General features: G+C 44.2%; 1 protein-coding gene across 6 annotated transcripts in view; it reads right to left on the reverse strand.

Moving 5' to 3' along the window:
* Positions 1 to 17,297, reverse strand: part of FMNL2 (formin like 2) — a 333,795-nt gene that overhangs the window by 53,000 nt on the left and 263,498 nt on the right. For all 6 annotated transcript variants that reach the window (XM_082261106.1, XM_082261105.1, XM_082261110.1 and 3 more), the window contains exons 9-10: positions 16,303 to 16,396; positions 2,967 to 3,041 (exon numbers count right to left, since the gene is read on the reverse strand). In XM_082261106.1, coding sequence (XP_082117232.1) covers positions 2,967 to 3,041; positions 16,303 to 16,396 — 169 coding nt within the window. The remainder of the gene's footprint in view (positions 1 to 2,966; positions 3,042 to 16,302; positions 16,397 to 17,297) is intronic.

The following is a 17,297-nucleotide window of genomic DNA, read 5'->3' on the forward strand; positions in this document are numbered from 1 at the left end:
ATGTTACAGCAATAGACAGAATTTGGTAAATTGAAACATCAACCAAATTTTATTGCATTTTTATACAAATCGAAAAAAAAAGGAAATAGGACACAGAAAGCATGGAAGGGGAAGGGAGTGCACCTAACACATTGCATAGGGAATACAGACACAAGGTAAATAAGTAGTGCAGTTGTTTTTTTTTTTCAGTTTTTGTGAGCTGCATTAGTACCCTAAGATATAAAGGCTGGCATTTGTAGTTGTGAGAGGTTGGCCTGAGTGTGTGGGTGGGGTGGTAAAAACAAAAAGTTGATGTATAAGGTCCCTTTTACACGGGGCGGGCTCTGTTGGAGTCCGCTTCTCAGCTGAGCAGGCGGATGGCTGGACCGCTTATGTAGAGGGGACACAGACACAGCCTGCTCTCCTCTATGGCCATTCAGGTGTAAATGGACCGCCTGTCTATTCACACCTGACTGCCATCCGATGCACCAGACATATGGTTTATGGATCCCCATCCATCTGTTTTTAGTGGACAAGAGGGCAATAATCAGATCGGGTCCACCTGAAAAGCTGACAGGCGGACCCGATCAGTCTACTAGAGGAGAGGACCATGTCTCAGGTTGCCTAGTGGTCCTGTATCCCTAAATAAGGGAAGTAGAGAAAGAGAGGGGCAGGGAACATAAATAGTTGTAGGAAAGGTATGGGGGGAAGGAGGAAAGAAGAGGGGGAAGAAGAAAGATAGAAGGGGGCACTGAGTAGAGGGTAGAAGGGAGATTGTGGGGTATGGAGGATAAGTAGAGGGATGTAGAAAACAGGTTGAAGAGTGTTGCAGGGCAAGGTTGGAAGGACAGGTGGATTCTTGCAACACAGTCCAAAAGTGAAAACAGCGTCTGTTTATTGGGCTAGGAGGCACTCTATACTTTTGATGTCGTCAAGCTCAGTAACCTACTCCAAAAGGGTAGGTACCTGTTAAGAACTTTCTTCTTTTATTCTTTTCAGAAAATCTAGTGACATCTTCCTGTGAATGCTCCTTCCCAAGCCTGCCCGGATATGCCAGAAAATCTAGTGCTGACATCTTCCTGTGAATGCTCCTTCCCAGGCTGCTCGGATCTGCCAGAAAATCTAGTACTGACATCTTCCTGTGAATGCTCCTTCCCAGGCCTGCTCGGATCTGCCAGAAAATCTAATGCTGACATCTTCCTGTGAATGCTCCTTCCCAGGCCTGCCCGGAACTGCCAGAAAATCTAGTGCTGACATCTTCCTGTGAATGCTCCTTCCCAGGCCTGCCCGGAACTGCCAGAAAATCTAGTGCTGACATCTTCCTGTGAATGCTCCTTCCCAGGCCTGCCCGAATCTGCCACAGAGTCCTATTCCCACCACAGCAGAAGGAGCCGTCCTTTCTCATGAATTTTATACAATGTAAAATAAATTGAAATTCTACAGGAAAAGAGAGACCCCTTGTAAAGTGCTAGGTGGGTGGAGCTGGGAACTCAAATTCAGGGATAATGATTCAAGGATCCCTGAGAGAGATAGAAAGGCAGCAGATGATTCAGATCAGTGGACAGACTTACCCTTTTATATGACATCATTATTTCCCTATCAGAATAAAGTCTTTAGAGCTGTCTGAAAACTTTTAAAATGTCTTTACTTAATAACTTGAAAGTAAGTGGAAAGCTTTTTTCCTCATGGCAAAACTCTATTTCGAACATTTGAATTATTAATTGCTATTAATATCAATGCATAATTCATTCTATCAGCTGCATTACCACATATGCATGTATAGTATGCCATGACGCATATGTTGGCGCCACAAGCCTAATAAATTATACACTAGATTTTACATCAAACCTTCATCTTATTTACTTGTAATACATCTTTTTCCAAAGTTTAACTTTGCACTTGAAAACTGTGTTTTAAAAGATTATCTAAAAATTATTTTCCAGAAATTAGTTCAGTTATTTGTTTTTTTTTTGGTCTACAAACTGTGACAGCTCTATTAAAGTGAACCTGACCTGGACTAAAAATCAAATAAAAGTGCTGAAGTGCAGACAACCTGTGGTGCCTGCAAACACCTGTGCTACTGTTCATATAAGTCCATGTGCCTAAATCCACGTGGACCCTGTTGGATCCTAAGACTAGACTGTGCACGGGCCTTTGATTCTCTGCAAATGGATATTAAACCCTGTCCCCTCAGAATCGCCTCCGCTTACTCAACTGTCAAATCCCAGAGCCTCAGTGGGCACCAGAAGCTCTAGCATTGGTAGTTGAATGACAGTGGGTGAGACTTAAGAAGGGACTTTAAAAAGGGGCCGCTTTAGGCTACTTGTTACATACTGCAGTTATATAAATCTTTTAAAATTGTGTTAGGCCTCGTGCCACGGGATGTACTATACTGTGCGCTCATGCAGGGCTGTGTTAACCCCCGGTGTTCTGTGCATCCCTGCGCAGACAGTCCAACTGATGTCAATTGGGACACAGCAGCTGCACAGACACAGCCACTGATTCCATTATGGCATCCATGTGAGTTTTTGGCATGTGTCCCCGAACTCACACAGTTTGAGGACACGTACCCGCACCCACATGGATGTCACATTGGAAACAGTGGCTGTGTATGTGCAGCTGCTTAACGCCTGCCAGCTGCTGCTATACTGCCCTCTGAGAGGCAATCCACCGTGGATCACTTTTCAAAGATCAGTAAGCTTACCGCCTGAAAGAACTCTGAATGAGCAGAATTGATGATTTGTAAGTGTGTTGACGGCTGGTGATGTGTTTTGACCAAGCTGTGCTGCGGTTGAAGTCAAAGTCAAGGGTCTGGCTGTGCTGTCTGGCAAAGGGGCTTAGACCAAAAACAGTTGCATGAAATTACAATTCCTGTGTTTTGCCCTGGTGGGCAAAACAGTTACCATATGTGTATGCTGTTTGTAAATGTAGCTGTTTGTCTGGAATTCAAGTTATTAACAATAAATCAATAGCAAATAACGTCTTACCATAAAATCAATATTGTTGTCTTCATTCCTGAAGTGTTCCATGAGTTTCTCAAATCTCTCTTTCTCACCGCAAACCTAGGATTGAAGCAGGAAGACCGGTAAGTAACTAATAAAATACACAACCTTCTCATATGATTAAGTGTAATGACCTTTCTAATTTGTAGTAACTTAAAGGGATTGTAAAGGCAGAAGGTTTTTTTTTATCCTCCCCCCCCAATACTTCCCTGAGCCCATCTTTATCCAGCGATGTTCCAGGAGTGTCTAAGCTGCCTGGGATTCCCCTCCTCTTTGACTGAGACAGCAGCGCGGCGCAATTGACTCCCACTGCTGTCAATCAAAATCATTCAGCCAATCAGGAGAGAGGGGGGTGGGGCCGGGTCACGGTTCCATGTCTGAATGGACACAGGGAGCTGTGATTTGACTCGGGTGCCCCCATAGCAAGCTGCTTGCTGTGGGGGCACTCAACAGGAGGGAGGGGCCAGAGAGAGCCAGGGAGAGGCCCGAGAAGAGGGGGATCCAGGCTGCTCTGTGCAAAACCAACTGCATAGAGCAGGTAAGTATAACATGTTTGTTATTAAAAAAAAAAAAAAAACAGGAGACCTTACAGTCACTTTAACATAACTTTTTTTAGTTTTGGACAGAGTGGAAAGGGATTAGAACACCTGTCTGTTTTGTTTGCTGTCTCTGTTCCTGTTGCGGGGATTCACCCTTCCTATTTGTCCTGTTCACCGTTATCATGAATAGTGAAAATAAAAGAAAATGGAAAATTTTGGGTTGTCCCCAGAACAGTAAGAGGAGACATCTTCTAATATGGACACTTGTTTTGGTGATGGGATTCCATCAATTTACTTTCACTTCCTGCTTTGGCTATTGAACAGAAAGTGAGAAAGTGAACACCAAGTGGCTTTTCATAGAAGCCACAAGTGTTCTTATGCTTGGATCATTCATAGCTAGCAAGGCATGCTAAGATTTGCAGAAAATGGGCCTAGCCTGAAAACAGAAAACTCATGCAGCCACAGCATCCTAGGACTGATAAGCTGCATTATATATTACATTTTGTTCTTGGGTTTAGTTATGCTTTAAAGCGTCTCTAAAGCCCCCAAAAATGTCTACACTTTTTTCTACAGTATCTATGGTGGTAGCCATGGTTGTCACACAGGCTAAAAATGAATGCAGCCGTAAGCTGCAAACATTACATTTTTGTTTTTGGGTATAAATATAGCTTAAAGTGTAAGTTAACCTTTAGAGAAAATCTGTATTGTGACCTTACAATGGACCCCATTCCCCCCAGTCCCACTGTATCAGTGTCCCGTGATGCCCTGCTATCAGGCACCGGCATGCTGCTTCACCAATCTGGGGATCTGAAATCCCTGCAGCTTTCTCTCCTCTTCTCGCAGCGCTGCCAGGACAGGCTAGATGGATTCTGATTGATAAGCGCCATCCATGTGCCTCCATACACGCTGAGAGGTACAGATAGGTGATTTTTCTTGCATGCAGATGAGTATCTTTTGCAAAGTGAAGCTTCACCTCATTTACTAAACTCTGGAGCAACTGCAATTGCAAAATGCACAGTCTATTTGCCTTTAGTAAATCAACCCCATATTATATTGTTCTGCACTGTGTCTCTGTGTGGAGGCGGCCATCTTGGTAGAGGCAGGGCTTTGCTTCCTCATGCTAGAGCCTCCAGCAAGAAGACCAGTGGGCAGCACAGTAGTGACATCTCCAAATCTCACTTCAAATCACCAGAGACCACCAGAGACCACCAGTCAGTGGCAGCCAGGCCCAGAATGGCCATCGGGCAGACCGGGGCCAACCGCTCCTGTGGCTGGCTGATAATCAGGCCGCACAGCGTAAGAAGCGACCACGGCCTGGACAGGGTTAAAACAGGCCGCTGCTTACCTCCTGCTGTGCGGATGGGCCTGTGACCCCCTCCTGCTGCAAGGCTGAGCTGTGTATTTCTCACAGCTCAGCCTCAGAGCCACCGCCAACACATCCCCTTCTCCTCTATGCAGGGACACAAGAGGAGAGAGAAATCGTCTGCTCCTCCTCCTCTCGCCCCCTTCTCCTCCTGGGTCTGCCCACCCACACTCTCCAGGGATGTGTGGGGGGGGGGTGAGTTTAAACCCCAGACAGCCTGTGCCTGAGTCTCCATCCTGGGGTGAGTAAGCTCACCCTCTCTCCTGCCTCCCAGTATATAAAAAGAACGTAAGAGGGGCTCTGTGGGGGGTCTCTGATGTAAGAGGGGGGCTTCGTGAGGGGTCTCTGATGTAAGGGGGGCTCCGTGGGGGGTCTCTGATGTAAGGGGTGCTCTGTGGGGGCCTCTGATGTAAGGGGGGGTCTCTGTGGGGGGGTCTCTGATGTGAGGGGGGTCTCTGTGGGGGGGTCTCTGATGTAACAGGTGTCTCTGATGTAAGAGGGGACTTCTGGGAGTGTCTGTGGGGGGACTCTGATGTAAGGGGGGCTCTGTGTGGGTCTCTGATGTAAGGGGGGCTCCGAGGGGGGGCTCTGATGTAAGGGGGCTCTGTGGGGGGTCTCTGATGTAAGAGGGGGCCCTGTGGGGGTGTCTCTGATGTAAGGGGGGGCTGTGTGGGGGGGGGTTCTGATCTAAAGAGGGCTCTGTGGGGGGTCTCTGATGTAACGGGGGCTCTGTGGGGGGTCTCTGATGTAAGGGGGGCTCTGTGGGGGGTCTCTGATGTAAGGGGGGCTATGTGCAGACTCTGATGTAAGGGGGGGCTCTGTGCAGACTCTGATGTAAGGGGGGCACTGTGCGGACTCTGATGTAAGGGGGGGCTCTGTGTGGACTCTGATGTAATGGGGGGACTCTGTGCGGACCCTGATGTAAGGGGGGGCTTTGTGCGGACCCTGATGTAAAGAGGGCTGTGCGGACTCTGATATAGGGGGTTCTGTGCGGACTATAAAGTAATGGGGGGCTCTCTGCGGACTCTGATGTAAGGGGCCTCTGTGCTGACTCTGATGTAAAGGGGACATGTTCTGACTGATGTAAGGAAGCAGGGGTGGGAGGAGCTGGAGATCTGCACAGATCTGCACAGTAAGCAGAGATTAAAATGGGGGACATGATTCCTAGGGGCACTAATCATTCCAATGCCTATTTACAGTGCAGACTCCTTTATATCACAATGTCCCCTGTACATTAGAGGACCTACTCTGAATATCCCGTCACCAGCCCCCCTCCCCCCCCCCCCCCCCGGGTCCCTGAAAAAATTGGCTGCTCAGTCTAAAATGCCCAGGCCTATTTTTTGTCCCAGTCCAGGCCTGGTGGCAGCAGTGTCTTAAGCCTAGTAGAGACTAGTAATTCTTTTTTGTTCAACCCAGCAGGACTGAACAAAAATAAAACCTGACAGCTCCAGAGGAGCTGCTGTACTAACCATGTGATGTTAGTACAGAAATCTCCCCTCTGTGCTATTGTGTATTGACAGGGGGTTGCCCCTCCCCACCCAGGGGTGCCCCTCCAGAACACTCCACACTATTCTATTCTATTAAACTGGCCGTTGCCACCTGACATTCAGCCCGTGTATACTCAGCTTTAGACCTTACACTGATGATATACAGCTATATAGGCACAGGACTTACCAAGAGATGCAACGCTATTTTTCAGGAGGAATTTACAATCAAAAGGTACAATTTTCAGGGTACTGCTTAGGCACATTTCTTAAAGTTCCTTTTTGATACTGGAATGATGAAAGAGCTGCCTTTATTTTCCTAAATTTATTAAACTAACACAATGAAAAGGTCCCCATAGATGAGCGATAACAGCTAGAATTGAGCATTATCCTGCAAGGATCCTGTCGTCTCTGCTTTGTGGTTTCAGAGTCGGTCAATTTTGAGGTATAATAGAGGCGACCATATTGCAGAACAAATCAGAGCCTTTATTAAATCATATTAAATATTCTTAATAAAGTATTAGTCTAGAATTATAAATGATTACAAAAAAAAAATCACTGTCTTGTCTCCTGAAACAGCAATTTGCACAATTCATACAAACTTAATAAAAGGGAAAAAAGAAATGACACTAGCACAAGAATGCTTTATCCTAACAAAGCCACCTTCCAGGGAGAGCCTCTAAATTTAGCATGGATGACACTATGACAACTCTTAACCGCAAAACAATAAATCCCTTGTGTATTTTAGGGTGGTTGCCATGGTGATACAAGTTATTTCATGCAAAAAATGCTAATTAAAATATAGATGATACAGTCGGTTGAAGGTCTGTATTCTGCCTGCTTGACTTCAGTCATCTGTGTATTCTTCTAAAAAAATAGCTACAAAACATCATTTTCTTCTCTGAACTACACATTTATTTTGCAATATTCAAATAAAAGATTGCATTTATTCTCTATAAAATCAGTTACATATTTGCGTTTATGAAAGGCACAAACTGAGTTGAAGTTTGATAACCCATGGCAGCCAATCAAAAATCAACTTCCAGTAGCTTGTAGTAGACATTGAAATAAATGGCAGTTCCTGATTGGTTGATACTAAGGATGAAACCTTTAAAGTTTAGCTATCATATCGTAATACAGGCAATCCATATTTAGATTTGCTTTTAAAATGGCACGTCTTTGCATAATATTTTTTATATGTTTTAGCTTATAAAAAAAAAATTTGTTCCTTTTTTTAGTAATATGGGTAAACCCATCTTACCCAAGAGAAAGTATCAAAATACAAACATAATAAAAAAATGAAAAGGTTGGTGCAGATTTTCAGTTGCATGACCCTTGAAATGAAAAATAGCCCAAAATGATTTCCTGTAATTACATATATTCACTTCTATTATGATCTGTAGGCAATCACGTTTTGCCCATATGCCTTTTTTTTTTAGAGCAGACTTTCTCAACCAGAGTTTTGTGGAGCTCTAAAGTTCCTCCAAAGGTAGCTAGGGGTTCCTTGAGCAAAAAGCAGTTTTTACCTCTGAGCCAAGAAACCAATGACACTAATGAACTTTGGTGCGACTTTTGTGCAACCTGTTAAAAGAATTCCGGCAATGAAAACAAAACAGCGTGGTCCCCCAATGCATACCCGGCCCTTCAGGTCTGGTATGGATATTATGGGAAGCCCACAACAATGGGTACAAGGGCCTCTTCCCCAACACCCTGTCCAGTGTGCTCTGCGGACAGGGGGCTTATCAGAATTTGGAAGTCCCCTTTAACAAGGGGGTCCCCCAGATCTTGCCCACTATCTGAATGAGTATGGGGTACATAGTACCCCTACTCATTCACCAAAAGAAAGTGTAGTTTAAAAAATGACAGTAAGCCGTTTTTGACAATTCCTTTATTTAGAAAATAAAAATAAAACAAAATGCCCCTGACGTAGATCCATCATCAATCACGACGCCCACGTCACTGCTGACCCAAAAAAGAAACCAAAAAAAGCCTCTGGCCCCGACGAAGGCTCCTGCCATCTGGCAGCTCCGCCGTGTGACAGCTCCTAAATAACTAAGGGGCAGGGCCACTGCCCTCTTGTGACATCACTGACCCAGCATGCCATCGTCGATGACATCAAAAGGGGGTAATCTAACAGAAGACGCCGCTGTTAGATGACGAAACGTGCTAGGTGGCTGTTCCTGTGCGTCACCTCTGGCCTCTCGAGTGGAACACAAGCCAAGCTCCAGGTTGCTTCCATCTTTGGCTTGTAATAAAGGGCCATTTTTATATTGCATATATGCAAACCCAAAGATTTTACACTATGAGAGGCTCCCTCTCCATTTCTATTTTCCAATCCATCAAACCGCCTGCCTTTTGAACCCATTGGAGTAACACCAGGATCAGAACAAGGAAGAGTAAAGATCTGTACCATGAAACCATTAGGATAATCAAGACAGGTCTCCCTAAGGACCTACATGCCTTTATGACTTCCCTTGCTGTACAGTATGGGAGTCATTGACATCTGGTGAGTGCAGTGTGCTAACTGTCAGCACGAGGTGGAATATTCACTACAGGGGACACCCTGGGATTCAGGCACCCAAGCACTCAAGATTGCACAATCTATATGGAATTTCTTTGCACTATTTCACTTTAAAGCGGAGTTCCACCCAAAAGTGGAACTTCCGCTTTAATTAGTCCTAACCCCCTGACATGCCACATTTGGCATGTCATTTTTGGGGGGGGGAGCGGGTACCTAGATTTGACATGTACCCGCTCCCACTTCCGCTCGGAGCGCTGCAGCGCCCTGAGCGGGAGTTCTCCTCTCTCCCTCCCTCCCTGCAATCTTCTGGGACATGTCAGAGGTCCCAGAAGATTGCCGGCCAATCACGACGCATAGCGCAACTCGCGCATGCGCAGTTCGTACCCGGCTGTGAAGCCGCAAACTGTCACAGCCGGGTGCCCACATCAGTGATGCCGACGCCGAGGAGCAGAGAGGGAGAAGGCGGCGCATCGCTGGACCGTGGGACAGGTGAGTGTGCGGTTAGGCTGGAACTCAGCTTTAAGATTTTGCACAATTGTATATCATATGTGTTCAAATTCAAACTTATATTGGTATTTACAGTATAGTTTGGTAATCTTGTGACCTACCAAGGGCATATACTTTGTTTTGTTTTATCACAGCAAGTGCTGCCTAGGAATAACCTTAACCAATTGAGTCCTGGAGCCATTTGTTCATGCAAAAACGGACCGTTTGTTACATTTGTTTTTTATCTGATCCGTTTTTTAACGGCAGAAAAATGGAGCATTGATCCCTTCAAAAAACGGATGTTGACGGAAGTGGATGTAAACTGATTTAAATGGATTATCATCCATTTACATCCGTTTTTCCATAGAGATTCATTGATGTCTGTTTTTCATTTGTCAACGGATGGATGAAAAACGGACAAACAGTCCACATGTGCAAAAAGGGGGCTTAGCCTAAAGTGTTGCACCAAAGGGTGCATGCCAGACAGCTGCAAGATTAATTTGCTTTCCATTAACATCTGAATATAGAAATCTGCTTCACACGGAACCCTTGGAATGCATTCAACTGAGTCATCTTATAAAATAAGGTCTGCAGGTATCGACAGCAGGGTTTGCTCTTGGATACGGAACTGGCTAAGAGGGCGTGTCCAAAGGGTGGTAATAAATAGCGCATACTCAGACTGGTCTGAGGTAGTAAGCGGGGTCCCCCAGGGCTCTGTCCTGGGACCAACCTTGTTCAATTTATTCGTAAACAACATTGAGGACGGGATCAGTAGTTCATTATCAGTTTTTGCAGATGACACAAAATTGGCCAGGGCAATAACTGCACAGCATGAAGCAGATATCCTTCAGAATGACCTGGACAAAATAATGGAGTGGGCAACGACATGGCAAATGAGGTTTAACGTGGAGAAGTGTAAGGTTTTGAACTTGGGGACTAAAAACATAAAAACACAATACACGTTAGGGGGGGATCCCTTGGGGGAATCAAAAATGGAGAAAGATCTGGGAGTCTTGGTTGATGATAGATTAGGCAACAGCATGCAATGTCAAGCGGCAGCTGCCAAAGCCAGCAGAATATTAGCATGCATAAAGAAAGGGAAGTATTCCATAGATAAGACTATAATCCTTCCACTTTATAAAACTCTGGTCCGACCGCATCTGGAGTATTCTGTCCAGTTCTGGTCGCCAGTCCTCAGGAGGGATGTGTTGGAGCTGGAGAGAGTCCAGAGAAGGGCAACTAAACTATGAAGAGCGTCTGCAATCGCTCGATTTATTCTCCCTGGAGAAGAGACGCCTGGGGATCTCAGCTTAGAAAAAAAGCTGTTCAGTCGAAGGGATTGCATGAGGACAAGAGGGCATACAATGCGATTAGAGGAGAAGTGTTTTAACCTCAGGCAACATGGGGGGTTCTTTACGGTTAGGGCTACAAGATTGTGGAATTCTCTACCACAAGAGGTGGTTTCTGCGGGTAGTATGGTGGCTTTCAAAAGACTCTTAGACGTACATCTCAAGGATCAGAACATTCAGGGCTATGTGAGATGATTACAGCGACACACAGCTACACAGGTTGAACTGGATGGACTATTGTCTTTATTCAACCTCACCTACTATGTAACTATGTAACCATCTGTATAAAAAAAATCTTTTATCAAGGTTCCATCATTCAGCAGTAAAGAGTATTTCATTTGTTGCCAACATTTTCGTAACTAAGCCCTCTCAGAAAAAAAAAAAAAAAACCTCTTGTTATCTCTTGTATAGCTGCTGAACAATGTCACAGTTGCTACGCAAATTAAGAAATACACAGCTGTGGTAATTCATGCAGTAGGATTTGGTAGTGATTTAGGGCAATCATACTTCTTCAGATGATAAACAGTTTAATCCTGAAAAGGCTTTTTCTTATTATCAAATGTGTTACTTTCTACTGGTATTCCTTGTGCTACATCTTAAAGCCCAACAGGGCTATGTTGATGTCAATGGCAAAACTTGAAGGAAACTTTAGGTATGGGGTCACCTGCTTTGACTTGTCATGAAAGTCACAGTAGAGATTTTGGTCCCACCCCACCTATTAAAGTGTAATAACCATAGCAGAAACACCAAGTCAAAACTCCAACTCAAACATTTTGACACTAAAAACTTGAGGGATGTATAAAGAGGTGCATAAAAAAGATGATGACAAGTGATTTACCTTGCTGGCACCCACCCAAAGGGTCCTTTCACACAGGCTTTCCGATCAGTTCTGCCTGTCAGTTTTTCAGGCGGACCTGATCGGACCCTCCAGTCTCCCCTATGGAGGGTCCCCCCCCCCAGCTGAGCAAGCGGAATCCGCAAGACGGAGGCGCCCGTGTGAAAGGGGCCAAAAGTAAAAGATATGTTTTGGATGAACTTAGCTTTTAAGATAACAAAAACATGTCCCGTAGAATTGAACATTAAACATTCACTTAAACTTTATTTATTTGTGATTTAACACAGAAATAAACCCATTGATTTAACCACTTAAGCCCCAGCCCTATTTCGGACACTTTTTGTTTACATGTTAAAATCAGTATTTTTTCCAAGAAAACTACTTAGAACCCCCAAACATTACATATATTTTTCTAGCAAAGACTCTGGAGAATTTTTCCAGAGTCTTTGCAATGGCGGTCATTGCAATATTTTTTGTCACGCGGTATTTGCGCAGCGGTCTTTAAAACGCCATTTTTTTGGAATATTTTGGAAAAATCACATTTCACTGCATTGAAAAAATACTAAACAGTAAAGTTAGCCCATTTTTTTGTATATTGTGAAAGATGATGTCACGCCGAGTAAATAGATACCCAACATGTTACGGTTTAAATTGCGCACACCCGTGGGATGGCGGCAAAATACGGTCAATAGAGATCTCAATAGGCGGCGCTTTAAATTTTTTTAACGGTTACCAGTTTAGAGTTAGAGTGTAGCTCTTTTTTTTAAATTATTGCTCATGCTCTGGCGATCGCGGCGATACCTCACATGTGTGGTTTGAACAGCGATTTCATTCGCGGCTCGACTTCCGTATACGTTTTTTTTCGTGCGTGAGCTAACGGTGACGGGGGCGGCTAAAATGTTTTTTTTTCTTTTTCCTATTTATTTTTTTTAAACTTTATTACAGGTTTTTATAAAAAAAAAATCTGATCACTTTTATTGCTGTCACAAGCAATGTAAACATCCCTTGTGACACCAATATGCAGCGACAGGTACAATTTATGGAGTGATCGAGGGTCTAAAAGACCCCTCCACTACACTTCCATGTATGCAAAACCCCAAAAACTGCGTTTTTGCATACAGCCGTTTTTTAAATTTGCCGACATCATGGACGCCACCTCTGGGTTACGTCATCGGAGACCCGATCAAAGCCGTTTCCGCCACCCGGCTGGGTGCTCGGGGCTCCCGGTGGGACGGGAGCCCCGAGCAAAGTCGCGGAAGGCGGCGGGAGGGGGGGGGGGAAACGTCCCCACCCGCTCACCCGGGTGACGATCAAGTGGCTCCCGAGCCGCATCGGTCCTTACCGACGGAAAGCCAACCGTCGGCTGTTAACCACGGTACCGGGATGGTGCCTCTAGCTAGAGGCATCATCCTGGTATACCCCCCGCAAAATCTGCCGACGTAGATCTACGTCAGTTTTCAGTAAGTGGTTAACAAAAAACAGTTACATTCCCAGCATGCCGGGATTGCTAACTGTCACATTGGTTGCGCTCTCAACCAAACTGTCAAACCAACCAATGGCTGGTGTCATAACTGATCACATGTGCAGCATAATGGAAGTTGAAGATTAAACAGAGGTCAAGATGGCAGCTTCATTGGCTGAAAAGGAAAGGAGGGTTTACTTCCACTTTAAGTGAGCCAAAGGTGGATGGAAAAAAAAAGTCGCTCAATTCCCCCATTAACAAAGTCAGTATTGATAGGGGAATCACTCCCACAGCGCTATTGTGTTCTTCTGGCAGGGAGCTTTCCCTGCCAACAGAACACAATGATCACTGCTGGCTGCTATAGCCGCCGGCAGTGATCGCATGAAAAAGAGCCAGCAGGCTGGTTGTGCTGAAGTTAATCAATAGATCGACTTCTGTTCGACCAGCCTGCCCATAAATGGTTCGAAATTCAGCTAGTTCCTGTTACACTGGACAAACTTTGATCCCTCTATAGGTGGCTTTAGAGAGCTCTTCTTAATACTTCAAATACAAGTGGCTTGGCAGTAAGCAATGTGCAACACTCTGGTTTGGGAGGTTGAACAACTTGCAATAAAGCTCGCTGGATATGAAGAGAAAAGTCGCAGATTTGCAGCCTGTCTGATTGTACCTGGAATTATATATAACATATTTTAAAGCCTAATTACAAGAAATGTGGGGACCGGTTATCACCGACATACAAGGCATGGACAGGAAATAAAACATTACCAGAAGTTCTAACCCTTCTCTACTCCACTAAACATGTGTTTATGACTGCATCCCCATTGGTGAGATTTCCCGTCACTTCCTGAAGTAGAGAGAAATCTACTCAGATGCCAATAAAAACCTGACAGTGACTTTCAATTTTTCTGCTCTATCCATAAAAAAGAAAACATTTTGGGTGAGATAGGCATTAAGTATTTTACACCTAAAGATGTATTTTCTTTAGTACAATGTTTATAGTTCATAATATGTATTCAGTTTTTTAGTATTATAATTGTAGTGACAAGCATGTTGATGTGCATTAAACAGTTACAAGGTATAGAAGGATGGGGAGGAGGGAGAGTGAGGGAAAAAACAGGGAAGGAATAAGAAGGGAGCAAAAAAGGTGAAAGGAAGGGGAAGATGATGGGGGGGGGGGGGGGGAGAAGTCATGGTGATGGTGTAAAGCCAGCCATAGATGGATAAAATCTCAGCTAGTTCAGTAGAGACCACCTGAGACTTGATCCATCTATGGGCAGGCTGGTTGTGGTACTGAAGTCGTTCTGTGGATCAACTTCAGTACAGTCTGTCTGATTTTTTTTTTTTTTTTTTTTTAGGGATCACAGCTGGCGGCTACAGACGCCAGCAATGACCATTGTGTTTTGCTGACCGGTGGCAACAACACTGACTGTGTTGATGGGGGATTCAAGAAGTGTTCTTTCCTTCCACCTGTGGAATAAGCTATGGCTGCTTTAGGCTTGCAGATGATGGCTGGTGAGAGGGGCCAAGAGAGTGTTCTACATAGCTTGCTAAAAACTTTACAGCACCCTGCCTCAGTACTCTATAAGCACTGATATAAGCAGTGGGCTGGCTATTAAGAAGAGCTATAGAAAAATCATAATGCCCTTATGGGCAGGTGTACATCTGAAGAACTGGCTGTTCCTAGGTGAGAGGGGTCATTGAAATTCAGATTATCCTAAGTAGTACCCACATGTGATGCAGAGCCTGCCTGATTAAAAGAACCAAAACCCAATGAATGAAGGTGGCAGGCCAGGGGCAGTCAGGCTCAGGCTCAGGAGGAATGAGCTAAATGATTCTGGATGTCCTCCAGTCAAGAAATGAGATGGGCTCTATCTGACTTGATGAAGCCTCTAAGGCAAACTGTAAAAAGATCAAAGCGTACAGTGAAATCAAAGTAAGCAAATTCAGTACAGGAGAGGAGCCTGTGCAAGACTGAAGGGACTGAAGTTCAGCTCTAGGAAAGGTAAAATGCAGAAACTCGGTGCGATCAGAATTTATCCTGGATCAGAGTGCAGCTAACATTTGACCATCTTGGCCCCCTTGGGCTACTGCGCTTTTCACTTTAGCTTGGCTCACAAAGAGATTATGATACACTATGGGGTTGATTTACTAAAGGTAAATAGGCTGTGCACTTTGTAAAGTGCAACTGCTCGAGCAGAAGCTCTGCTGACTGCCATCATCCAATCATGTGCAAGCAAAAATGCTGTTATTTTAATTCTCCTTGGACATGATTGGGTACTTTTTTGCAAAGTGAAGATTTACCTAATTTACTAAGATCTGGTGCAACTGCACATGGAGAACACAACTGCACTTTGACACAAAGGGGTTGATTTACTAAAGGCAAATAGACTGTGCACTTTGTAAAGAGCAACTGCTCGAGCAGAAGCTCTGCTGACTTCCATCATCCAATCATGTGCAAGCAAAAATGCTGTTTTTTTTAATGTTCCTTGGACATGATTGGGTACATTTTTGCAAAGTGAAGCTTTACCTCATTTACTAAGATCTGGAGCAACTGCACATTAGGGAAAACAACTGCACTTTGACACAAAGAGGTTGAATTACTAAAGGCAAATAGACTGTGCACTTTGGAAAGTGCAGTTGCCTTCTACAAGTGCAGTTGCTTGAGAGCTTAGTAAATGAGGTAACGCTCCCCTTTGTGAAGAACACCCAATCACGTACAAGGAAAAAAAAGAAAAAAAAAGCTTTTTTTCTTGCACATGATTGAATGATGGAAGTCAGCAGAGCTTCTGCTCATTTACTAAGCTCTGGAGAAACTGAACTTGCAGGGTACAACTGCACTTTGCAAATTGCACAGCCTATTTGTCTTTAGTAATTCAACCCTACAGCATTCCCATTATCAATCCAAAATGGCTCCGCATTATACAAGAGCCAGGTGCACTTTAAACCTTGGATCCCAGCGCTTGGCTTGGCCTCATTTACTCGGCTTGTTCTGTCCCCAAAGCTGATAAATGCTGCATGAACTGAATGGCAACCAGCTCCCCCTTCCAAACATCTGAACGATATTTAGAACAAAGAAATCTTCAAAGCACGGAGAACCAGCATCTGAGGCCCATAAATAATTATCAATTACTTCTATCACAAAGCTTTAATTTCACTGCGTCTATTTATGGGGAGGGACGGGACTAAATCAAAACCAGCTCTGTTCAGCAAAGAAAGAAAACAAACACGGACACTGGGCCTCCTCCCCGCATCAAATGAAATGCAAGAGACTTTTTTTTTTACCTCCTTGAAGTTATCGAACGCTGATAAAATGATTTCGTGTCCTCCGCGGACAAGGCAGACGGCTGCTAGGAGTTCTAATACAAGTGCTTTTGTTCTGCAAAAAAAAAAAAAAATCATATATATATATTTCACTATCAATGGGAACAATGTGTAACTGAATTGCGTGCCGAAAAAGTGACATTTACAAGTTTTTATTTCCCTTTAAGGAAATCAGGCAATTGGTCTCCATATGAAGGTTATGGGTTTATCTTATACAAACATTATACAAACGCTGGCGGTGTGAGGTGATTTCAATAAAAGAATAATCCGACTAGGTGTGTCAAGAAGACTGTAACCTATAGGCTGCCAATTAGGATAGAAATGTTACAACCGTCACTGATGACTTTCTTATAGGTGCAAGGTCTGTGGTTAGTTCTTCAAGATGTTTGGAACAACCTACCTTGAGTTCCTTCAAAAACTGTGTGTAAGTGTACCTAGAAGAATTGATGTTGGTTTGAAGGCAAAAGGTGGTCGCATCAAATATTGATTTGATTAGGATTTTTTCTCTGTTCATTTACTTTCCATTTTATTAATTGATAAAAAAATAAACTATTAACACTTCTTTTAATGAAAGCATTCTTCAATTACGGGATTTTGTTTACACCTGCCAAAAACTTTTGCACGGAAGTGTTAATAAATATAGTGAAACACGGCGAGTCAAGTTAATGCCAAAGAGCTCAAGTTTGGTCTCATCTGACCACAACGCTTTCTCTAAGGCTCCATTCACACTACCGCGACTTGTCAGGCGACTTGTCAGCCTGACAAGTCGTGGTCCATCGCGGTCCATGTAGTGCTACAGGACCCGTTCTAATAGGAGCGACACAAGTCGCTCCGACTTAGAAAAAGGGTCCTGTACTACTACGGGGCGACCTCGGAGCGACTTGCATAGACATTCATTATATGAAGTCCGTGCAAGTCGCGCCGAAGTTGCGGTGCACGCGACTTGTGAAGTCGCC

This window comes from Pelophylax lessonae (assembly GCF_965119305.1).
Source record: "Pelophylax lessonae genome assembly, chromosome: 6".
In the NCBI taxonomy this organism is placed as follows: Eukaryota; Metazoa; Chordata; class Amphibia; order Anura; family Ranidae; genus Pelophylax; species Pelophylax lessonae.